General features: G+C 40.5%; 2 protein-coding genes and 1 pseudogene across 2 annotated transcripts in view; all 3 read right to left on the bottom strand.

Moving 5' to 3' along the window:
* The window catches only part of iars1 (isoleucyl-tRNA synthetase 1), a 55,142-nt gene extending 36,389 nt beyond the window's left edge, over nt 1-18,753 (bottom strand). The window contains exons 1-12 of the mRNA XM_070959099.1: nt 18,708-18,753; nt 17,872-17,995; nt 16,679-16,835; nt 16,470-16,589; nt 15,523-15,605; nt 14,975-15,092; nt 14,706-14,853; nt 10,099-10,186; nt 8,018-8,078; nt 7,685-7,780; nt 5,444-5,566; nt 471-562 (exon numbers count right to left, since the gene is read on the bottom strand). Coding sequence (XP_070815200.1) covers nt 471-562; nt 5,444-5,566; nt 7,685-7,780; nt 8,018-8,078; nt 10,099-10,186; nt 14,706-14,853; nt 14,975-15,092; nt 15,523-15,605; nt 16,470-16,589; nt 16,679-16,835; nt 17,872-17,990 — 1,205 coding nt within the window. The 5' untranslated portion in view covers nt 17,991-17,995; nt 18,708-18,753. The remainder of the gene's footprint in view (nt 1-470; nt 563-5,443; nt 5,567-7,684; nt 7,781-8,017; nt 8,079-10,098; nt 10,187-14,705; nt 14,854-14,974; nt 15,093-15,522; nt 15,606-16,469; nt 16,590-16,678; nt 16,836-17,871; nt 17,996-18,707) is intronic.
* On the bottom strand, nt 3,495-4,631 carry LOC139329461 (vimentin pseudogene; annotated as a pseudogene).
* A 1,941-nt stretch (nt 18,754-20,694) lies between the features above and the next one.
* rpl29 (ribosomal protein L29) lies at nt 20,695-23,343 on the bottom strand. Its single transcript, XM_070959228.1, has 4 exons — nt 23,294-23,343; nt 22,778-22,830; nt 22,489-22,553; nt 20,695-20,867 (listed from the first exon to the last, which is right to left on the bottom strand). Exons 2-4 carry the CDS (start codon nt 22,812-22,814, stop codon nt 20,775-20,777), a joined length of 195 nt encoding a protein of 64 aa, XP_070815329.1. The 5' UTR covers nt 22,815-22,830; nt 23,294-23,343; the 3' UTR covers nt 20,695-20,774.
* Between the last annotated feature and the right edge of the window lie 1,762 nt (nt 23,344-25,105).

Here is a 25,105-nt window from a genome sequence, read left to right as displayed (position 1 = left end):
TCCTGCTCAGGTTAGCCTGCAGCTGCTCCACGTGAGAGTGATTTAGTCTGCTCAGAAAGCAAGTGTGTGTGTGTGTGTGTGTATGTGTGTCAGTTATGTGATAATGTCGGACCTTGGGAGGTTATGTGTGTCACTGGCTTTGTGAACTGATTCTGTGCAGAGACCACAAAACCTCTATTGACTTCCTGCACTGATCCTCCTGAGAAAGGCATGAGCACACATTGTACTGAACGCTGAACTGTACAACATGTCCTCTACCACCAAATAAGGCTGCCCTCATTGAAGTAGAAAATATAATATTTTGTCCGTACAGGCCTAACGTCTGTGACCTCTAACCCCAATCTTCAGCAGGTGGGGTTGTTCTTTAACCGTTGTTTTATGGGTTTGCCATGGATGACTCAAAGTGATGTTGTTAGTTAAAGTGAGCTGGAAGGAGCCACACAAACATGCCTAAATTCTGCACATCTCACCTCCAGCAGAAGGGGTAACTGTGTTTGAAACTGCTGGCATTGACGAGGCGACCGTTCTCCTTCAGCCACTTGATGATATTCTTATCAGCATCCTATAAAAAGAACACCAGAAAAATAAAAAAAAAAAAAATGTACACAATGAAGCTTCCAAGAGCAACTTAATACCAGGTTGGGGGTGGTCAGAACTGTGATGTCACAGTGCACTGATGGAGTACACCTGTACATCACTGCTGCAAGGTGAGAACTTGATCCACTGGGAGTCAGCAAAAGCAAGATCTTCAGCTAATGTTAAGCTGCTTTTTAAATAAAAGTATAAGGCTTGTTACATAACTCTATTTCAAAGAAATCATGTAAATTTGAGGATGTATTTATATAATAAAAAGTGAATGAGGATGACACTAAAAATGCAGGTGAAAGCCAGGTTGTGAAAGAACATTTGCAAGTCAAGCTTTTTTAGTGGCTCATCTGCCACATGATCATGAGGCTCTTTTGCATCTCACAATATTTTCCTCATCACTTTAGAATGGAAATTTCAAGCCACCCTAACCACAAGTTGCTCCTGTTTACCGTAACCTGCAGTGAAGGGATTCTTCATGCAGCAAATCACTACATCTTTGTTTTTTATGGTGTATTTCTTCAATCTACATTCATTGCTCATGATATCTTAAGCTTAATATTAATTTCTTATTAATCACCCAGTATTTAACACCATAGTGGAGAAAAATAACTTCTGGATGACATCACACTATTTCATGCACCTCAGAAATGAAAAAAATTTAACAGAGCTTAATCAAGAACACGATACAATATTTGTCTTAACTAGCATGTTGTTTGACATACAACGTATTATTTTCTTAAGCTATTCCAATCAAGACAATATTGTGTATTTATAAGGTTCAGTAGCTCAAATGTAGCTGAACTTATTATTTTAATAAGAATTAGGATTCATTAGATTTTATCGTGTTACTGTATGTAGACCATATATTACATTATATTCTGTACAAACCCGTGGGTTTCCCCTGTACATGTTCTACAACAGCAACCTACAATAAGATGTTTACCAGGCAATTGGACATTTTCTTGTTCTTTTACTTCATTTCTTGTATAGCATGGTTACGCTGTGCATCACTTGCAGTGTGTTTCCCGAGTCAAGGCAAAACCTTCGTCCTGCCTCTCCTTTATCACCCGGTATTGATATATATATATGAATTTTCTCCTTCAAATTGAAAAGCTCTGGATCCTTGAACACACCTTGGCTTTATTCTTCCATTTAAGAAAAAAAACAAAAAAAAAGGCAAATTTACAGCCAAGGTCGTGGTCTGCTCGTACAGCTATGATAAATATCACCATCCAGGTAGGGAGAAATTGTCTGTTTTGTCATTCAGCTCCCTGTTTATGGCAAACAATCTAATATGCAATCAGCCCTGTGCCTTATCGCACACTATTTCACCTCCCTCTAACAAAGTGCAATACACAGGAAGCCCATAAATATGACTTTTCATCGAGGTGTTTGGCAGACTGCTGGTCGTGACCTCTTTGTAGAGAGGGGCTTTTAAACTTTCTCAGCCAGGAGTAAATTTTGTTATGCCCTGACCCAGGCTCATTAAAACATGAAAGTACACCTGTGATGTGGAGACTCATTGGAACTCTGCCTGCAACCCACTGAGTATATGAATAAATCCATTTCACCACCTGGCCGAGTATAAACAAGGGTTACTAGATTACTAACACATATTTGTGAGTCCTTTCGAATCTTTCTGCCACAAAGCAGAATTAATCAGCAGAGTTACTGGTTCCACAATAATTTGATCTACACCAGTGACCAGACCCAGTCTGACTGCTGTGGAAAACAGCAACCTAAACCTGCTGTTTTATTCCTTGGTGATACAATCGGAATTTCTTTATAGGATAAAGCAAAACTTGTAGGTTAAAATGAGGGTAGGAGAAGGTAAAGAGATGGACAGACATCAGACAAATAGTTATAGAAAGAGATGAAGTAGATCAGTAAGAAAAGACATTATCAAGTACAACAGGCAACTCACACTAGAAAGGAAAAATGATCAATGCATTATTTTGTATGCACTCACTTCAGTCTTTATTAAGTAAAGGTTGGTCAACATTAGTGTAAATGATGAATAGAACGTCTAATAATAATCAGGGGGCATTGTAAGGACGGGTGAGAACACCAGCGATATTTGTTCCGCTTTGCTTCAGATGAGATGCGACACAACGCAGCAGGAAGGTGGGATCCTAAAGTTGGATCACGAGAAGCAGTGGCAGTGAAAAGTGAGCAGATGTAGCAAAGGGAGGTGACAGAAATGGTGAGAGAGGTTTAACAGCAGGGCTGATTTGGCAGGAAAAAGGAGTAAAGGAAAGGGGTTTGACGGAGAAGACCTGAGGGCTGCCATAAAACAAGAACTGGAGGTGACAGAGTGACACAGCTGGTTAGGAAAAGGCAAGAGAAGTGGCAGGGAGGTTGTTTGGAGAAAATTCTGTAAAATTTGAAGTAAGAAGGAATGGGAAGAATTGGGGAGCAAGCAGGTGTAAGGATAATGGGGTCAGGGTGTGGCAAGATAAGTAGGGCTGGGTATTGAACCTCAATGCTTCTTGGGGTGAAATGTTTCTGTGCGCCAGGCAAACAAAAGATTCAAATACAGAAAGCTGACATCAAATGTTTGGTCAGATTTGTAATTTAATATTTTCAGGTTTCAGGTTCCTCCTGATTTGAATCAAAATTTTGGAAAATATTCTGTCAAGACAAAGTTCTTGTGACAGAAAATGTGTCATGTTTCATGAAAAGTATCGTTTTGGTACCCACACTGAAACTCAGGCATCAAATCAGCACTGATAGTGAAACATTTCAAACAATACCCAGCTCCTAGAGTGAGGAGGGTAAAACAGGGGAAGAGTGGGTATGACGGGAGAGTCTTTTTAACGAGAATGAGCTCATCTCTCCACTCCATGATGCTCTGCTGGTCTTCTCTGTGGCTGCTTCGGACTTGCGGCTCCTCTCATCCCAGATATTTAGACTTCTTTGGCAATTCCAAGCCTGTGCTCCTCCCCTTCTAGCAGCTTCCTGTAGGTGGCGATCTCCGCATCCAGCTTGAGCTTAATGTGCAGCAGTTCTTGGTAGTCTTGGAGATACTTGGTCATCTCCAGTTTGGTTTCGCAGAGCTGGGCCTCCAACTGAGCAATGACACCCTCGAGGCTCCCCACCTTATCCATGTGGGCCATCTCCATGTCCTCCAGCTGCTGCTCCAGGGCCGCATTGCGAGACCTCAGCCCGTCAATCTGGTTCTGCAGGTCCGTCACTTGGTTGTGGAAGGTCGTGATCTCGTCTTTCATGGTCTTCATTTGCTGCTCATGTTTCCCAGCGTGCTCCTTCAGGGTGTCAAACTTGGTCTTGTACCACTTCTCAGCTTCCTGGACATTGCGGGCAGCGACAGCTTCTATCTCTGTGCGCATGCTGCGCAGATAAGCAGCCAGGTCAGGCCGATCGCCGTCCAGCTCTCCAGAGATCTTTGACTCCTCAATCTGCTTCATGAGGTCTGCCACCTCTTCATCATGCAGCTTCTTGAGGAACTCTATCTCGGCCACCAGTTGCTCTATACGCTTCTCCAGCTCTGCCTTCTGCAGTGTGGCGCCGTCAACATCCTGACGGAACTCCCTCAGGATGATCTCTGCCTCTTCTTTGAGGGCCAGCTCCTCCTCCAGCTTTAGTCTCCACACTTCAACCTCTTCTTCGATGTAGCCTCGTTCAATATCAGCTGCTCCCTTCTCATTAGTCAGCGTCTCAATCAGCTCCCGCACCTCCTTAAACTTGAGCTCGTATTCTTCTCCGATGCCTGCGGGGCCTCCCTTGTAGCGGCTCTGCAGTTCGACCAGCTGAGCTTGGAGAGAAGCATTTCTCTGCTCTAGTGCTTGGACCTTCTCGATGTATCCTGCAAACTTGACATTGAGTTCTTGCATCTCCTCCTTCTCGTTGGCATGCTGCTGGTGTATCTCTGTGCCCAACTCGACGGCAGTGCCGCGATAACCCGAGCGACCACGGGTGTCATATGAAGATCCACGGCACCGGGAGGGCGACGGGCTCTGAACCCTTACTCTGCCGCTGGAGCCGCTAACCTGCAGGCTCTTCTGGGTGTAAGATGCGGCTCTCATGTTGTGTAAAAAATGGATTTGTTTTGCAGTTATCAGAGGAACAGCTGCTCTCTCAGTTTCTCTTGCTCGTGTTGCAACTGACGCTCCCTCAGATCAGCTGTGAGTTTTTATATGGCAATAAAGAATGTCTCAGACAGTCTTGAAACTCACGCTTGGATTTAACATATTTCAAAAGTGAACTATGACAGACTTTGAGTGAACTGTGGCTGCATGCTCTTTATTAGCTCACGCTGTACTGTTAGTGGCCAGGCAGGTCAAGTCCACTCCCAGGCCTTTGCACAAGGATGTGAAATAGTGATCAGATCATGCATGACTGTTATTTTGCACTCACTCAGTTAGGATGGTGGTGAAGTTGGGTGTGACAGGGAGGAAGAGGGCACCCAGTGCACTGGTAAACAGTGATAATATGCTTTGCAGTAAGTTTTGCTACATAACTTTGTAAAAGTGTTTTGATAGGGGTTCCCTTTACTCGCGTCCCATAAATGAACAAGTCATGTATCTAAAGAATAATTTATTTGGAAAAATCTTAAAAAATAATTATTATTCTCATTTCAGTGAGCAGCAGTGAAACTGGCCCAAGAGGAAAGAGCACATTTCAGTGCACCTGCTAAGAATGAAAGAGGGAAAAGTCATTACAGAAAGATGGATTTTCAGATATAAAGAGAGGAAAAAGAGAGGAATAGGAGAGTGGGTGACCAGATTGCTAAATTAAACCAGCCATTTATCCCGTGTATCACACCAGTGACTCTCACTTGGGGTTGAATGCCTGAAATGTCTGCTCGCCTAATCTACATGTATGATGTGTCACTCACTTTGACATACTGTCCCGCAAAGTCAGTGACCTCTGAAGTGAAGCAGCCTGAGGCGTCGACGGGGCAGATAGGAACCTGGTCCCTCTGGATGACGTTGAATTCCATGCACACCCTGTAATCATCCTGCAGAGAGAATAATACACAGTTTACAGGGTGCAGTGGGTGAAGGTCTTATCGATATTTATTCCAAATGCAATTCTCAGCAGAAAAAAAAAACAAAAAAACACATTTTAACCACAGCTGAAATCGATTAATCAATTAGTTGACTGACAGAAAGTTGATTGCTAATCTATTAATCATTTCACCTTTTAAGGAAACATGCCCAAAGAAATATCTGGTTCCAGTTTCTCATATATAAATATTTTTGTTAGCCATCTCGGATAGTAAACATAATCCTTCTTGGCATAGCCAGTTTCACTAGTTTAGAGATATGTTATGACTGTATTAAATTCCTGTTGAGCTGGATATTTTGCAGTGTGGAAACAAGCATTGCTGGTATGTGACAGCTATGCATGAAAGATCTGAGTCCTGTCCAGCTGTAGATGTATTTTGTATTCAAACACCCTGTTGAGATCCAAGATGGATGGCTCACAGGGTCATTTCACATCTAGTCATAACAACATTACATTTGAAAAATGTACTGCAGCAACAGATTTCTCCTCACTGTATATCTTCAGAGCGAATGCATTTGTGTTTCAGATTTTCACCAAATAACAAAATAACACAACTACTACTTGAAAAAATCTGAAATTTAAAAGCAAATGGAAGTGAGTGAGTTGATGTGGAGTGTTTACTTAACAGCCCCACAGGGACCGAGCTCCAGAGAGACTGTGTGTGTCCACAGCTGGCTACAGCCACAGGGGCATCCATCTGCCCTTGACAAGGGTATCTAACTTATTAGCATTGACCCAATACCTCTGATAGCACTGCAACACTGGCTTCTAGACTGTAGGAATACGTTGATACTGCAGCATTCAATACAAGTGTTTCATTAAACTCTCTTCAATAAGTACACAAAGAAACATGGCACCTATGAGAGGTGGTCAAATGTGAGACACAATTCTACAATTATTGAACACATAAACATGATAAGGCAACAAGATGAAAGGTATTACAAGATCCTTAATTAAATGGGTCATAATCCTCAAGTGAGTCCTGAATTGTTTCATAAAACGTGCTGGGTAACACGTGTTTAGGATGTACGTCAGCTCTTTGCCCTATTGTAGAGTGAGACATACAGTATAAATATACAATATATACACCAATGTCTGCATGTGTTAACCCCAGTAAACAGAAGCTACTCTTACAATGGCTACAGGCACTCAAAGCAATGCAACTAGAGAAAGTGCAAGCAATGGCAACAGGAATAAAAAAAACTCCTCTACAAATTCAGAAAACATGAGGAAACATAATGGAATTAACTTACAACACTAAAGGGAATGCCTCCAGTTGGGACATGAAAGACGAAGCATTTCTATGTGCAATGTTTTTACTTTTTTCCTCCCGAACTTGCTCACTTTTCCAAATCATTCAAGGAAGTGGAGTACATTTCTAATTAAAAGGAGGAGGGTGGGCGTAGTGAGCCTGACGGAGGCAGGTGGAGCCCAGAGACAGTGACAGACGGCGGCATGATCAGGGCTGCACACAGGACTCCATCGTCCCCCTCCACGCTCTCAGCCACCACAGTAACCAAACCTGTGCAGGCCTACACTTTGAAAGAGCTTCGTGAATGTCTTATACTCTGTTAGCCTCTGTCTTATCTTCATCTTTAAAAGTCTCAGTTGTTATGGGTCCAGGCCTCGACCTCAGACTCTCATAAACTGTCAAAGTGCATCCATTGCTCATCAGTATTTGAAAACACTCGCTATTAGGTGCTAATTTCCCACCTCTTGCAGCCATGAGCTCTCGGTAAACTGCACTGGTAATGCTGAAACAATTAGTCGATTAACTAATCACTGACAATTACAGAGTGATTTAAGTTAAAATGCTAAAGATTTACTGATCTGTGCTTCTTGAATGTGAGAATAGGCTGTTTTCTGTTTCAAATCAATGTAACTTGAATGTCTTTGGGTTTCTTGGGGTCATATTGAGAACTGCAAAGGGTATTTTTGTAACTGAGATTTTATAAATCAAAAGATAAGTCTCTGGATGAGAAACCTTAATAACAGATTAATAATAGTAGTGAAGGACACTGTGTAACAAGGTAACACTGTGGAAAAAGCAAGAAAACAGCTCACTCACAGCTCCAAAGTAAGGTGCCTGGTGGACCACTCCTGTACCATCTTCCTCCTTGACGTAGTTATCCATCACCACCTGGAAGGCTCCTTTCTCCCCACACTGAAATGAAACCAGGATGAGGAGAATTAGATGAAGGGGGAGCGAGTGGCGAAGAAGCCAAACAAATAGAGCCACAGATAGTAAGAGAGAGATTAAGAGACAGATTTAGAGAACATAAGCTGAGATGCCAATTTGTGGTCAGACAGGTAATTTAAGTGAGACATAGGTCTGTCTTCACTTTGTGACAAACAATACATAAAACTGCGAAACAGCCAGGAACAAAAAGAGCCTACAAACCTTGGCAAAGTACTGGAAAAGAGGCTTGTATTTTTTCCCTTTCAGCGCCTTTCCAGGAAATCTATAACACATAAAACACAGTCGTTGATTCAATATCTGTAATTTCCCTTCCATGTACTGACAAAGCTGCAGAAAACTTACAGGCAAGACTTTAAATACAGAAAACACTGAGCAAAAACGTGCCTTTAACTGTCTGTCATGTGAGCATTTGCAATTTAGGGCACACAAGAACAGCTTATGGATGATGGAAATTTGATGTCAAGCAATCCTCCCAATGATAGCTGAGATATTTCATTCAAAGCAACTGATGTCAGCCTCAAGCTGGTGTTAGAGTAAAGTCATCCTCTGGAAACCATGAATGTCTGAACAGAATTTCATGCCAATCCATCCAGTAGTTGCTGAGTCACTGTTATATTGTTTCTCCTCAAATGATCATGCGAGCATTGCTAGAAATCATTAAATCCATCTTTGCATTCAGAGTCACTCCTCTCTTGAAAAGACAATACAGTTGAAAATCAATGAAATATCAAATACTACTTAAGGAAGTAAAGAACATTTGTTTTTGTTTGTGAGGATGCACGTACATGATTATCTGGGGCTTAGTGTATCAATAAAAAGCAGTTTGCACGGTATTTCTGATTTTTTTTTTTTTTTTATGAAAACTACTTTTGGGAAAGAATGAGAGCCAGCCTCATATCCATGCAGCATTTACATAATTTTATTTTATTTAGTTTGTTTTTTGTGGAAGAAACTCAGACTTCATATGACCTCCCTCTTGGGTTACACTGGTATACTGAAGTAAACTGACAGTTATAACATGTCCATTTTTGTATCTAGGTCATTGTACCTGATACTGATTTTCAGAGATGGTTGTCATACCATGAAACTCTCTGACCCTAACTCCCCCTTCTGAAACCAAACCCACCCCCCATGTAACCAAAAGCTAACCCGAACAGCTTCAATCAACCACAGAATGTGAGAAAAATGAGGATTTCTTGGCTGTGATATGATTCCTCCTTGAGTATTACCATTTTTTGATGACAACTGCCTGAGGATCTCTACAGATCTCAATTTATGCTTTAAGTTTGTGTTGGCAGTCAGTCATGATACACTGTTTTTGTAATTATCATTTAAATGAAGATGTCTCTGGCCCTGTATACGAGGACTTTGTCCTTGTAGAAGAAAAGGTGTCTGCCGGTAAAAGACATTTTTCAACATGCCATCTTTATTGGCAGCTAATTTGTCCGGTATATGAGATGAGTGGGTATAAATCCTGCTTGGAAATGTGCTCCATCAGGTTTCAGTACATTATGTATCATTCATTTACTCAGGCGTTCCCTTTATTTCGCCGCACATATTTTCTTTTCCTGCTCCGTTCTGCACTTTCCCTTTGCTCTACAATCATCCACTGAACTGGGAAATTGAGAATTTGATTTGCTTTCTTTTTTTTCTGCATAGAACAACACACAGCTGGTAAAATACACATCTGCTAATTCTCCTGCGAATAACTTTATCCTCGTCTTTTAACTCTGGAAGACGAGCTGTAGCTCAAAATCATTCACAGTGAATGTGAAACGCAAGGATGCTGCTGCCCGCTGAAAGACGGAGACGGATTTGAATTTTCTAAACTTATTAAGGATGCACGTTTCAGTGCTCCAAGTGCAGAATATTAAGATTATACTCAACGCACACCATCATCACCATCACCCATCATCATTTTGTTGAATGCTTTGCCATTGTTACCTTTATGAACTACATCTACTGCAATATGAACTTTTATTTTCTTAGCCTTACAACCCCTATTCCAAAAAAGTGGCTTTTTAACACTAAATAAAACAGAATGTGATGATCTGCTAATCCTTTTTAAGTCACCCCAAATCACATTAGACGAGATACATTTATGTAACCGCCCCAGAGTTCAAGATGAGTCATCAAAATAATTCAGTGTTTTACAGAAAGACAAAGGGGGGAATCTTTTAGAGAAACACTCAAAAACACCTTTAGCATTTGACAAGCAAAAATGAACATGAACACCAATGAAAACAAAACGTATCAGTCATTTGCACTCTTGAAAGACTTACTTGTCCAGGACAGTGTACTCGCTCTCAGACTTGAACAGAGCTCCCAGCCTGGCCTCCATCATGATGTAGGTCTTGTCTGTGGTGTTATCTGCGATATGAAGAGAGAAGCACATGAGAATGCATTTGTTGACAAGTGTTTTCACACTTTATTGCCAGGCCCATGTATGGAATAAATCCAGATTTATCATAAACCCAAGGCTCCTTATATTCAGTGCTGTGCTGCTGTTTCATGGATTATATGCACTTTAAAGAACAACACATCCCATTTCGGGTTGCATGCAGAGCAAAATTAAAGAGCACTGACATAAAGATAATTCATGAAAATCCCACCAACTTTAAACAGTACAGTACATTTTGTTTTAATTTGCAGCAAATCTCTGAAACATGTCAATTTAAAATATGCAAAATAATTGTTAAGATGTGAAAATTTGCGGAAATCAACAGAACTGAACCACCATTTAATTTAAGACCAGTTTGTTTTTGAAGTTTGTTAACCATTTTGTTTGTTTATTGTCACTTTTATTTCACTTCTTGTGTGATTGTTGTTTTTTTTATTTCAGCTCACAGACACATACCAAGAACTGTAACGTCATGGTTGTTATTTGTATATTAATTGTTCCATAATGCATGCATGCACGCATAATGCATGAAACAAAATAACATAACATATAATATGTAGACACAGCACATGTTCAGGTGAGGCCAAAGAGACACTCGGGGCAAAGCACTGGCAGAATAAGATTAGAGTATTGGCTGAATAGCATGTAGGGAAAGCTACAGAGGCAACTAAAGATGTTTACGAGACCGACTGTCAACGGCAATAAACAGAAAGGAAGAAACAATAGAGAGCATTTTCCATCTGCAACATTTATGATGTAGTCTAACAAGGTCAGTGTGAGGTAGGTCTTCATCACATGACCGTGGCATCACTGCAAACTGACTCTGAACTGAAATGCTCCTCTGTAAAGCTTCAAATCTCACAGGAATGAAGACACTGATCGATGTGATGTGAAATGATTTTGTTTGGGGAGGGGGCTCCGGCCATTTTTTAAAGTTTGTCATCCAAATAGCCCCTGCAGAATGACTTATGTCTATTGACCTGAATTTCTTGTATGATAAGCAGCAACTCATCAAGCCTGGTTCAAATCAAGGTATCTAATAGCCGTGCAACATGCAAGTCTAAACCTCAAGTCCTGCTTCATAGTAATACAGTCAGCCATAAAGTCAAGGTCAGGTAAGGAATCCATCATGTGGCTACAACCATTCAACCTGGAAGTGAGCTTATTGGAAAGTTGCCGCCTCATGTACGATAACTGCCTGACATTTTGGGAAAGCGAACCCTCCTGGAAAACTGTCCAAATGGGGGATTTAAGGAAAAATAACAGAGGCTGAGAACAGCAGGGACAATGGTGGTGAAGAGGGTAAAAACCAAATGGCCTGACACAAAAAAAGAGGGAGAAGGGGGCGGCATCAATAAAAGATGTTTCTTCTCCCTCAGTGGTGTGACAAATGACTGCACAGCTCAGACCTGCTGCCGCTGACAGCCCTCAACTCAAACAGCGACAAAGGCAGCGAGGGTGAGAGACAGACACAAAATGAGACGGACTGACAGAAAATAAGAACAACGAAGGACATAAACAGGTGGATGTGGAGGCAGAGGGAGTGATAAGAAAATGAGGGGGAACAAAAATTTGGATGAAGATGGAGTGAGAGAGAGGACGGGAGATAAAAAGAGAGACTGAGCTGATACAAAAGAAAAAAAAAAAAAAAACATTCATTGGTATTCCAAGGCGGTCTCCCATGCAGCAGAGCACAGGCGGTGCAGTGAGCATGGCAGACAGGTGCATCAAGAGTGCCCCCTGCAGGATCACTGCAGCTACAACAGACTGCTATGAATCTAGGTCATCCTTTTAAAATCCACCACTTCCTCTCACAGGGAACCAAAAACTACAGCAGGAGGGTAACAGAAAAACACTAGCCACCTCTCTGGAGTATCTTTTTTTATATATTTGAACAAGGACAACACTTTTTTAAGTGACCTGATTTGAGGTTCATCCACATTTCTCAGGTCTGAACCACATACACATGTACATGAAAGACACACACATGCACAAAACTGCCGGTTTAAGTTACAGTGACAGGCCCTTTATCACAGAAGACATTATGACGCCGCTCACAGTCATGAAAAAGGTTAATCTCAAGTGTCATTACAGCTACGAACACGCTAACCTGGATGAGCTGCAAGGAAAAATGTGCTTTAACAAAAATACGGATCTGATCTTATCTTAAAGTTAACACTCTTCTGAAGAGTTTTGGTGCCCAACAAGCAGCTATCACAAGACCACACTCAGAGTTTTGTGGTGAGAGCGCTAACAGTTAAGAAACTGAAACCTCATTCAGAGGGAGAATTTGTGAAGGATAGCCTTGCTGCTGCTGCAGAGCTGTAAGCACCAAAATAAATCGTTCCAAAGTCTCAGCTTGTAGCATTTTCCTACTCTGTGAGAACAAACGCCTGCTATGAGGCTAGGCCTGCTAGCTTTCAGGACATGAAAAGAAAAACAAAAGGAACTGAACATATTTGCTACATCATCTAATGTAGAACCAGCCGATGTGCCTGACAACCCACAACATGAAATCACTGAGCTGCAAAGCAAAAACCAAGCAACGGTAAACTGACTCTTACTTAGTCTCATTTACACTCAAGTCTGACTGGCCCAGACCTGGGAAACCAGCTGCGAGCAGCATCATCACCATCACTACCATCTGACATCAGGCGCCTCCATAAAGAGAAGCAGTTCCAGCCATTGCTGGAAGGTTAGTGTGATATGTGTTGAATAATTTAGTATGGCCCTTGAACAATGTTATACAAATTGAAATGTTTCTTGAAAGGAAAAATATTTCCCTCCCTTGCACTCGAAACACCCTCACCATAACACAAATGCTATTCAAGAGCACCACAAACGATAGTTTGACACCTCTCTCAGTTTCAACAAAATCTGATTATCACCTTAATGAAGGTAAGACTGCAGGTCGGCTGTATTGTGACAGCAGTGACAGCAGTGTGACCCTGAAGCACCTTCTTAAAATTTGTAAGGAACCTAACATGTTGAATTTGCTTTGTTATTTGTTTTGTTTGTTTTTAACTTTTTTGTAATTAAATTTGGTTGTTCTCTTGTGTTTTGTGTATTAAAAGACCTTTCAATTTGAGAGAGATCACAGGTTTCAGGTTAGATTTGTCTTACACAAACACATTACATACATTTTGGATGGCACCATTAAGGACTCAGCATTTAAAACTGCAAAAACACTTCTGAGTGCGATCTGTGCATATAAGCCATTAGCAAAGTTAACACATAACTTTATTTTATGGTCGTTTGTTTAAATCTGACGGGGCCGTTTTATGTGGGAGAGTTTACAGGCACTTGGAGGACAGATAATGTTTTTAATGAGCCATCATGAACATCAGCTATGCCTTAGCATCAAGTTACTGCTCATGAATGTGAAGCGTCTGGTTAGTTGTAGATAAAAACAAATTCCACTCACAGAGAGTCCCTTATTTCATCAGCCAACACGCTGCCAAAGGCTAGAAAGTCCACTTACACATTATGCTACAGACGTCCCTTCCTCTGGGTGCAAATTGCCAAGGCAGCAGTCCTCCTCTGTTAATTTGTTCTTGTTTGTTCTTTCTGAATAAAAACACCCATCAACCAATACTGTGGTCCAGAACACTAAACCCACAAGGGAAACAGTGCTTTCAGTCAGACAACTTTGTCCTTAGGCTATCGCATTTAAGCAACATCGTTCGACAAAAATACCAATTCAAATAATCCACAACACAAACATGTCTGTGAGCAACATATGTGAGCAGATATTTCCTTTTTATCCCTACAACATAATGAAGAAAGTAGAGGCGACAGTAACAAAACAACGGTGGTTCTTGACAATAATCTGAAAGTGTCTTGACCGCAGGATAACACTGAGAGCTGCTTGTGCCTGGACAAAACACTTCAGACCAAAAAGCTCTGCAGGGAATATTTAATCCCAGTCAACACATCAGTGGTTGTTTACATCTGCAATGGTGACCCTGATTTTCAAGAAGATAAGCTGTTTTAATTGGTAAGCAGGTTTTCGGACAAAATACTTAAAGTGCATAATTATACACAACCTCAGCCTTTCAGGGTGCAGTTGATTTTTTTGTACAAAGGAAACGCCCAAGCTTAACCTGAGGTGTAAGACGGTTTGTTACACAGAATTCATCTGGGATGTTGTCGGTGGAATCTGTTTAGAAAAGGGCAGGCACTCAAAAGGCAGGCTAGGCAGGTGGAAAACTAATTGCAAATGAGGGTGAAACAGCTCCAGGAAACATGTCACAAAACAAAAAATAACTATTAAATGTTTGAAAACATGCTCTCATTTAAGTGGCATCGTTAAGTCAGCTTGACTGACATCCATTGAAAGTATTATGTTATGTCCTGTCGGTTAAACATGTTGACTTCTTGCACACTATCTCCAAAAACTGTGTCCCACACAGATTAACATATATTATATATAAGTAGTGTGTAGTAGAGAATTGGGCTCCAGCCCGTCTGTCAAGCTTTGTCTCTCACCTTTGACCTTGACATACGAGAACTCGGGGTTAACACAGAGGGCCAGGTTGCTCGGCAGTGTCCAGGGTGTGGTCGTCCAGGCAATCAAAGCCACTTCCTCATTCTCGACCAATGGGAAGTTAATGATCACAGATGGATCCTGAACATCCTGGAGACAAAAATGAAACAAGACATTACGTCAATGCAATACTGATGTCTAAACAGCACATTTTGTTACTCGTGCTGCATTAGACCAGTCAAGGTGTGAGGGGTCTGAGAGTTAAGCCCACCTTGTAGTTCTGGTGGGACTCAAAGTTGGACAGGGGGGTGTTGCAGGCAGTGGAGAAAGGCATGACTTTGACACCTCGGTACACCAGACCCTTGTCGTAGAGCTGTTTGAACACCCACCTGAATCAATAGAGGACACATGAGAAAACTTCAAGAGGGAAGGAGAGACTTACAGAAGAGGACACACTCCAAACAAGAACTAATTCTGGTTTGTTTGGCATATTTTTTTATCCTATATAGCTTCAATGTTTTACTCTAAGCAGACTGTGGTTTTTCATTGTCATCTGCGTCCTCCTGTGACCTTAATGTTTAAAGCCTGGCTGGCTGCAAACCAAACGTCCTTCTGGATGCTAATCAAATTTAAGTTGAAGAACTTATTAAGTGGAGTGGATCCTTTCAATCCAAAAAACTCTCTGTAGAAAATGACTTTGTGCTACTACTACATCAAATAACATGCCCTAACTGAATTCCCTTTATACAAGTAACATACAATTTATGTGTCCTTAAGATAAAACATGCACATATAAGATGGCAAATTTGACATTCATACCAAACAGTCTCCATGAACCATGGGTACAGAGTCTTGTAGTCGTTGCTGAAGTCAATCCACCTTCCCATTCGCTTCACTGAAGTCTAGAAACAAACATAACAAATCAAATATTAATAATAATTGTATGTCAAAATTCTGCAGGGCATGTCCCTACAAACTATTATCTTTAGGTCGCCCCCCACCCCCACCCCCCAACATTTCCAAGTGGTGTTACTGTTGGCACCACTGTCACAAAAATAAGCAGACTGCTTTCCATTTTCCTCAGAGCCCAGCAGCTAAAAACAACAAAGGACACACTTTTTGTTTCCAAATTTCCATGAAGAAATGATCAACACCACTTTGAAAATGAGAGAGAGGAGAGAAGCATGTACACTGAAGAGGGAAAGTGAAAATGGCATTAGTCTATATGGAGTAATAACGCAGTTTGAGCATTGCTTCACACAAACAAGAAACTACAGCAGGGAATGGCATCGAGGTGGAGAGGGGAGTAGAAGAATAAAATAAGAGGAGAAAAAGCATGAGTTCAATTATTTAGTCTGTAATGGAGACATGAAAGCAGATGGAAACGTGCCAGCCTGACTCGATTGCCCATCAACCTTCATTTCCAGGGATACCGTACCTGGTAGCAGCAGAATAACATTACATAGTGAAAGCGAGGGACCGATCTAAATACAGATGGTGTCATTATTCTGTAATCATTACATTGTGCAATCAACATTTACACCACACTGGTAAGTTAAATCAAAATTAAGAGATTTTCACCCACCACATAAACAACACACAAACTGCACATGTGAGATACATGTATGACATAGCTTCAAAGTGGATTGCGCCAGGGTCAATGTACTGCTCTGAGGCAGACATGCATCAACAAAAAACAAACTGGTCATGCAGGTATGGCACAAAATTACCTCACACTGAAATACTATAATGTCCTCTACGCTCACCTCCCACTCGTTTGAGTATCTCATGACAATGTTTCTGCACTGCTTGTTGTACTCAGCGATGCCCATCTTGGCCACATCTTCAGGCCCTTTGATCCCCAAGGTCTTATCAATCTCATACTCCTACAAAAACACACAAAGCATGAGACATATGAATCTGTAAATCTTTTACTTTTAGTAAAATTTTAACAGCATTCAGGACAGATTCTTACCACAGGCAGGCCGTGACAGTCCCAGCCAAAGCGCCGCTCAACATGGAAGCCACTCTGGTGGGCAAAGCGAGTGACAATGTCCTTGATGGTTCCGGCCAGGATGTGTCCATAGTGGGGTAAACCCGTGGCAAAAGGAGGACCATCGTAGAAGGTGTACCTGGTTGGAAAATGGTTAGCAAATTCTTTTAAAAGGTCTCAACAGTATTTTCTCTCTGATAAAAAAAACACTGATCATATTTCAAGAAATATTAAATGCAATAAGGAGAAATATGCATAAACTTATGGCTTTCCAAACCTGACTGACTTAGCCTCTTGTTTAGTGGTATAAATAATTATTAAGGCAAAACAACGGCAGTTATGTTAATCACCTTCAAAATGAGAATAATATGACCTTAGCCTGTGGCTCGAACTTTGCTTTAGCTGCAAGGATGTGCCTGCGATCTGTTATGCTGGATGATATTTAACAATTCTTCGAAGAATAAACAAACAAAATTAACTAAAGCAAGTCATTTGGCATTTTCAAAGTCATTCATGATAATCTGGCATGAAAGTTCATTAATGAATAAATCCTATAGTTTCAACTTGAATAAGAGATACAGATTTCAACATTTTTATGTATTTTCACTATAACTGAAGCCCTTGAATGTCATTATTTTTTTCCCCACACTTTGCCTATTTATTGTGATTTACTTACTTTATTTAAAAAAACTGGATTTTCTTACTACCTAAGACTGACTTAAAGCATGACTGCATTGCTATTAACACATTAAAGGGATTCCAATGGTCTTTGTTTCTTACTGCATGTTTTCATGTGATGGGCCAGTACTGACACTCACTTAGATCAAATTATGACACTATACAATGGAGTCTGACAACTGGTTAGCCAAGAAATGCACCTTCCTTACTTGGCAGTGCAACAGCTGGAATGACGATCAGTAAACCACTGCCAGCATTTACGGTTTCAACAACTAGTTTAACAAGTACGTTGAAAGGAGCCTTGTTGACATGACGGTGTCTCCAATTTCATATTTCATCCCAAAGCAAATACATCTCAGACAAAGCCAAATTAATTTCACCTGTCTTGACTGCAAAGTTACTTTACAAAATTACAAACTCGTCTTACACTTCACCAGCTTGATTTTTAGCTTTGCTTTGTAACTGGATAACAAAAAAGCAGAAGGAGCTGGATTTACTTGGGCCTGTTCTTGGACTGTTTGAGACACTCCTGGAAGCAGTCCTTGTCTTGCCACAACTGCATGATCTTCTCCTCCTCAGAGGGAAAGTTGATGGACTCGGGGACTGGCTCCACCATGGTGTCTGCCAAAACACAGAAATAAAACTGTAACTCAACAGCCATGTGGAGCGGGAAGACGAGAAAATAAAGTGTACATGTGACGAAGATCGCATGATGAGTCTTTTACTTTTACTCATTCAGGGCTATGATGTCAAAATGTTTCCCATTAACAACGATTGAACTATGATTAACTAAATCTCACTTTCAGTACACATTCACTAAGCCACAATACTACTTCACGTTCCGGTCAAGTTAAATTATACCTACATTATATGTAAGAGTGGACATGTGTCTGGCTCAGTGGATGTCTTTCACCCTCCTTACATCACTTTGTATCTTACTATTAGCCAAACTGTCAAAACATGTCAGTTGTCGATAGTTTGCCAACATAACATAGGTCTCTTTCAACATTTAAAATGCTAAAGTCAAGCCTGCCAAAAATAATATTTCTACGTCGAATAAGCAACCGCAGAAACTTTGCCCAAACTCGTTAATTCTATCCAACAACTCACTTTTCCGCAGCAGTCAGTCCACAAAAATGACGCCTCCTTGTTGTTAGCTAGCAGGCTAAGCTATTAGCTCAATGCTTTAGCTAGTTAGCTTCTAGCTAAACAGACTATAAAGTTTGTTAGAGGCAGCGTTTGAACGCTCACATATAGCAGCAGATGCACAGTGAGGTGCGGCTCTAATCAAATCTTTAAGGTGTGATTACTGAGTTTGAATGGATATACTCACATGTTGTCTGCCCCCGGCTGCCGACACGAGAAATGATGCAAGCTGAAGTCAGCGTGAGCGGAAGTGACGACGAACGAACACTGATTTGTTGCATATAAATAAAATGCAGACGTTTAAATGTGGGTGACAGTCAAAATAAAAGACAGGAACACGTTTAGCATACGCTTGAGTGACAAGGATATTGCTGCTTCCTCCAAGATATAACTTATTTGAAATAGCAGAGAAATAGCACACATAAGAGTCACTAAAACACTCCTCAATAGCCGTAAAAGATTTCTGTCACACATGGAAGCTGTGCTGCCAAAATTCACATTATTATTTATCAATTCATTGTTGAATTTGGTATTTTTATTTCAATGTAACAATTTTCATTTCATTGTCATTTTTGCAGTATTTTGGTTTTATTCATCTTATTCTGAAATACAAGTCCTTAAGTGGTCGTTTGTTTGATTTTTTATTTATTTTTTCAATCAAGGGTAATTTTCACCAAGCCCGTACTTTTAGTATCTCCATTAGAACCGTTATCTGTCACTGTACCGTACATGAGTTAAATGTACAGTACATGTACAAAGAGTACGCGGAGAAAACTAAGTGAGATAAAGAGGAAACCATGTTTAAATGCGACCACAGTTCATCAATCCACATTATTTATGCTTTAAGTTTGTGCTTCATCAGCATTTCCTTCGCAATACTGTCTTAATCTAATGTTATTTCTGCAGCACTTATATTTTCTATTGTGCTCATTTATTAGTGCGTAATTGTGATGCATATTACAGAGAAGCTTAATTTTTCCAAGGCTTCACAATTGTTTTTATAAAGATAAATGTTGCACTCTGCCAAGAACGCCTTTTAAATCCCACATCTCTATGTGGTGGTATAATCTTTTCTCCTTTTTTTTATTGTCTTAACCTCTTTTTCCATGAGAATACTGAGGCTGGGGCTGCACGGTGGTGCAGCAGGTAGTGCGCGTGCCTCACAGCAAGAAGGTCGCAGGTTCGATTCCCTTTCTGTGTGAAGTTTGCATGTTCTTCCCACAGACCAAAAACATGGTGACTCTAAATTGCCCGTGAGTGTGAATGTGAATGAGCCCTGCGATCGGCTGGCGACCGGCTCAGGGTGTACCCCACCTCTCGCCCGCTGACAGCCGAGATAGGCTCCAGCCCCCCGCGACCCCGAAAGGGATAAGCAGCATAGAAAATGGATGGATACTGAGGCTGTTTGAGGACCGAAAAGTTGTAAAGATTAACTCAAATGAATGATGTCTTTTCATGCCAAATTCTGTGACAGAAAACCCCAGTAATGCTGATGAGGAAGCTGGACACTTTCTGCAGGAGTGTGTAATTAACCAGTAGATCAGTACCCCAAGTATGTCAACAACTCATTATGTCTAGCAAGATTTCAAAAAGCCTCAGACCAATCACTGTATTTTGTATTATTTGTCCAGTCAGACCTAATTTTAGTGAATGTACCAAGAACACTCAAAGGTGGAAAATAAACTGACATCTGAGGAGGTTGGAGAAATTACACTCTCCCTTTGGTAAGTCTTTTCAGAGCTCTCTCCTGGATCAGTAGTGGTGCTCAGCCAGATGTTATTTTGCATTTGATATACTATGCAAGTCTGACAGCCTGGGGTTTCTAAACCAAATCTCATTTTTTATCTAACTTTATTAAGATTTAACTGGCTTCATAAAACCAGCTTGGTGGAAAAGTTCATATCCATTATATGTTGAAAAGAACAAAGCAATATCAGAAAACTAACTTTACTTAGTCTGAATGTGAACCTTTATATTCTGTTTGTTTCAAAGATGTTATTTGACACTCAGCTGCCCCGTGAAATCTTAAAATCCTTATTCCCGTTTGTGATTTTGATGAATGAACCATGATAGTCAACATCACCTTGGAGGAACTCCCAGGCACCAAAGTGACAAGTGATTTTTTCCATTTGATCAGACTGGAGAAGTTACAATAAAATGAAAAATATCTGATGTTGGTCTGTTAACAAAGCATAGCTTTATTGTGAGGGTGGAAACATAACGCTGACAGACATGGAGGTGACCGCACGGTGGCTTATTTCGCCTGAGCTGCCTTCTTTGCTGCCTTCAAGCCCTTCTTGTTGTGCTTCTTAGCAAAGCGCATGTTCCTCAGGAATTTAGGGTCCACCTGCAGCAAAGAAGGAAAACAGAGTGAAGTGAGCAGGTGGGATGCAAGTGTGGAGGTGGTGCATTTCCAAGAGCAATTCTTTAAAGCAACAACACAGTAAAGCAAAAACGTCACAAGGATTCAAGCTTGTTATTCTACCTTAGAGTAGTGAAGTTACATATCTACACATTTGAGGCTATGGTTTAAATGAGGAATAAATAAAAGACTTTGAAAGATTTGGTTATTGCCACAGTTGAACTATGTTATGAAAGGTCGTTTCATACTAAAATTGGTCTCAAAAGTAACAACAATAAAAAAGCAGACTTTTTTCCTCAGGCACTGCTGTGACATTGGATACAGTCTGCCTGAAAATAAATGAGTTTTGTAATTGTGGAAGCAATGCTCTAGCATCAAATGATCAAACCAGCATTTCACATTTTGACAACCAGCTGCAACTTCTAAACCTGCTTTCAGTGTTTTTCATTCTGACTCTTGTCAAAATATCAGATGCCCATGGATCAAGAACTTATAAAGAAATCATGCAAATCTAAAACCGGCATTGAAACCAATCCCCATTACCTTGCGATATATGACAAGATGAAGATACCTTTGGATTAAACAGCAGAGCGGACAGCTCTAAATTACAGTGGCTTGCAGAGTATTGTGGTCCTATGGACAGATACTCCACTGTCTACTGTGGAAGTCTGCAACTCCTTCAGGGCTACCTTTGGCCTCTGTGCTGCCTCTCTGATTCGTGCCCTCCTTGCCTGGTCTGTGAGTTTTGGTGGGCGACCCTTTCTTGGACTTTATTTCACTAATTATGTGACTTCTGAACGTAACTGGTTGCACCAGAACTTTTTAGGGGCTTCATAGCAAAGAGGGTGAATACATATGCACATGCCAATTTACATTTTTTTTTTTTTTTCAAATTCTTTTTTAAATATGTTTTTCCTCATTTCACTTGACCAACTTTGACTATTTTGTGCAGATCCATGACATACAATTCAGATAAAAAGAAACAAAACATTTAAATTACAGGTTGTAAAGTAACAAAATAGGTCAAAAGCCAAGGGGGGTGAATACTTTTGCAAGGCACTGTATCTCTTAAAATCACACTGCTTGTCTAAACATAGGGTGAGGTTTGACGTTTATCTTGAGTGGGGAAAAAAAAGAGGCTTTCCCCGGAGGCTGACTTTCTATTAAAGTGTTCCACTCTGCTTTGTACATGCACATTATCATCTCAGACATGGAAACTGCTAACCTAAACTGGGATAGAGTAGCCTCCATAAATCTATGCTGCTCTCCACAACTTAGCTTCTTCAGATACAATATGTACTCTTGGGAAAAATGTTTGTGCTCACAAAATCTGTCCTTGTTGAACTATTAATCCAAATGCTCTGACATACACAAAAATGAGGCCTAACATACCTAAATTCAGAAGCTATAAATCAAGTAGATCACAGCAGAGATGTCTGATTACGGACCTGCTGCAAGTAAACACATGACTTTGCAATATGCAGGTTACTAGCACACATGAAAACACTCTGAGTCCCTATGTACCTGATTTCTTAGATTAACTTGATGTCTCCTGCACATGCAAATACACCATCCAATAACACAGAACTGACTGTAGCCTACGTACCCCCCTCACTGACTCGTAGCGAGCAGATCTGGGCTTCTTGATGCCATTCCTGTGGGCTTTACGAGCTGTTCAGACAAAGAGCGAAACAACACACATCAATTGACCCATTTGTCCACATCCTTGAAAAGCACACCTAAATAGACTTTTAATGAACATGCATTCAAAACTAAACGCTGACACTGTCATATTTCTGACACTATGCCACTCACTGTTAGCTTAATAGCTAACAATTTTACAGTTAGCGCCACAATAAACTTCAGCATTGGCTAATCATTGCAGTCATACTCACACTGGTTGTGGGTTGTGTGGTTCTTTGACTTGGCCATTTCAACACTGGTTAATCTGAAGGGGGAAAAAAAAGACTGTTTTACTGTTCTTTCCACCCACTTGCATGTTAGTTAAGGTATGAGTTGTTAACCGGCTGCGTAGAAGGTTTGTACACTATTAACAGAGCTGCGTTTAAAACAGCCTTGCAACGACAATAGCATTCACATGTGGACCGTATGTTCACATCGGACCAAAGATTTACACAACTTTATTGAATAAAGTAAACAGTTTACTGCTCTAAGATCATCAACTGCATGTTTGCTAGTTGACGTGAAGCTAATGCTACTCTGGGTAGCGTTAGTATTTTTCAAACGTAATTTTCGTCTTTTAATGGGCATCACATCTAAAACATACTGCCCTGAAAACATGCTCAGGAAAGTGTACAACCAAAATCAGATGACATTTATTTGAAGGAACGTACAATATGCGAAGATTGAATAGGATGTTAAAAGTCTGTCTAGGTGGGAAAACTAGGTACCTGCCACACGAACAGACGACAACCGGAAGAGAAAGAAAATCAAACCGGGTACAAGAGAAGAAGAGTCGTGTCAAGAGAGGAAGCCAGTGGGGAAAGACTGGTCGATATAATGACACTGCCGCCTGTTGGTGGAGTCTGATATGACATGTGCGAGTCCGCAGCTGACCACATGATGTCACCCTCTGATAAATGTATGACCGCCATCAGAAGTGAAATCCAGGAACAAACGTTCACACGTGTTCTGCCTTTCTTGGTGTCTTCATTAGAATAGAAAATGTGGACATGGCTTCCTGTCTGGAGGGTGCATTCATTCACTTGTCTTTCTTCTCCACTAAATTATTTTCTCTGTCTATTTTGCGTATTGTATTCATTCATTTTATTTTCTGCAGAGGTGAAAAGTCACTAAATTGGTTTACTGATCAACGATTTTCTTCTACTTTATACTTCTTATAACGTAACATTAACCCTAACCCACACCTCATATATTTTGTAATCCACTATTTATTTCACAGCTATGCTTTTATGTACTTTGCAGACTATGTATTACAAAAAAAAAGCCTAACAACTATTTGACCAGTGTACTATGTTATCAGCAGCCACTTCTAATTATTCCCAGTTGGATAAGGTCTGTGGTTATGCATAAGCAGAAAAGGGTTTCATAATTTGTTCTGTTACATAAATTACTCCTGTTAATGTCTCATCAGCAGTGTAATGTTATCCTCTTCACCTCAAGTGATTACGTGTGGTTCAGACACCATTTGGCATGATTTGTGATGTTTTTCTTTCGGAACAAAAATCATTAGCTTTTGATTATGACCGAGCTTGCATTTGAAATCATAAGCCCCATGAACAAGAAACATGTTTGTGTGGCCCAGTGTCATAACAAGTAATGCAGGTTTGCCTCTCAGAGGATGAGCATATGGCACCTGAGTGTCTCTCTGAGCTGCTGAAGATGGATATTTGGGCTCTGAATGCAGTGTGAGGGAATCGCAAACATGGTCATTTCATGACATACTGTGAGGAAAAACTGTCATCTGTTACTTACATTGTTGTCCTTTCTTGCCTGTTTTTGGCTGACAGCAGCCGGCAGATGAATTCATTTTGCATCAGAGAGAAAGTTAGCGAGCTAACTGTGACAAAACATGTTTGTCTCTACCCGATGATGTGTCGTGATTGACGTTTTTTATATCTGTGAATCTGGAGCACATGTAGATATAAAAATGACTAGCTTTGTAAAAAGCCAACAGTTTATAATCATAGTTTTCCATTTTAATTTAAACATTTGGTAGTAGCACTGCCTCCACCGCCCACTAGATGGCTCTCTGATGCCCACAGGTTGAGAATGACTGTGCTGAACATCAACATGTTAGCAGCGTCATTGTGAGCACGTTAGCGGGCTGACACGCTAACAGAAACCGCTAACAGTTCAGTATTATTGATTAATTATCTTTGAATTATGACCTAAAAAGTAACAAATTTTATTTTATATTTCATACATTCAACTCTGTGAACGTTGCCCTACTATTAAATCGACTTCTTCTGCTCTTCTGGATAGAAATGGGTGCATTTTGTGCATTTCTCTGTGATCATGTGCTTACCCAAGAAAAACACTCTGGTTACATCATGAGCTTTCATGCAGTTTCTTTGGATGATAAAATAGAATAACAGTATAATGGAAGACAACAATGGAAAATTTCAGTTTGCATTTGTTGTCAAAAATCTGTCTGATGGAGATCATATGAGATTTCCCTCTGATGTGCTTGTCGAGCTGATTAAAGATGGACCGACTGCTTCTTTTAGTCACTTTTCAAT

The sequence above is a fragment of the Chaetodon trifascialis genome, chromosome 3 (assembly GCF_039877785.1).
Source record: "Chaetodon trifascialis isolate fChaTrf1 chromosome 3, fChaTrf1.hap1, whole genome shotgun sequence".
NCBI lineage: Eukaryota > Metazoa > Chordata > Actinopteri > Chaetodontiformes > Chaetodontidae > Chaetodon > Chaetodon trifascialis.
The sequence above is the reverse complement of the archived record's forward strand: the minus strand, read 5'-3'. Positions and strand labels throughout refer to the sequence as shown.

Coding starts and splice junctions, on each gene's coding strand:
- rpl29 (XM_070959228.1), bottom strand. CDS start 22,814: ATGGCCAAGTCAAAGAACCACACAACCCACAACCAGT. Junction 22,554..22,777: donor CCACACAACCCACAACCAGT/GTGAGTATGACT, acceptor TTGTCTGAACAG/CTCGTAAAGCCCACAGGAAT. Junction 20,868..22,488: donor GCTACGAGTCAGTGAGGGGG/GTACGTAGGCTA, acceptor TCTTTGCTGCAG/GTGGACCCTAAATTCCTGAG.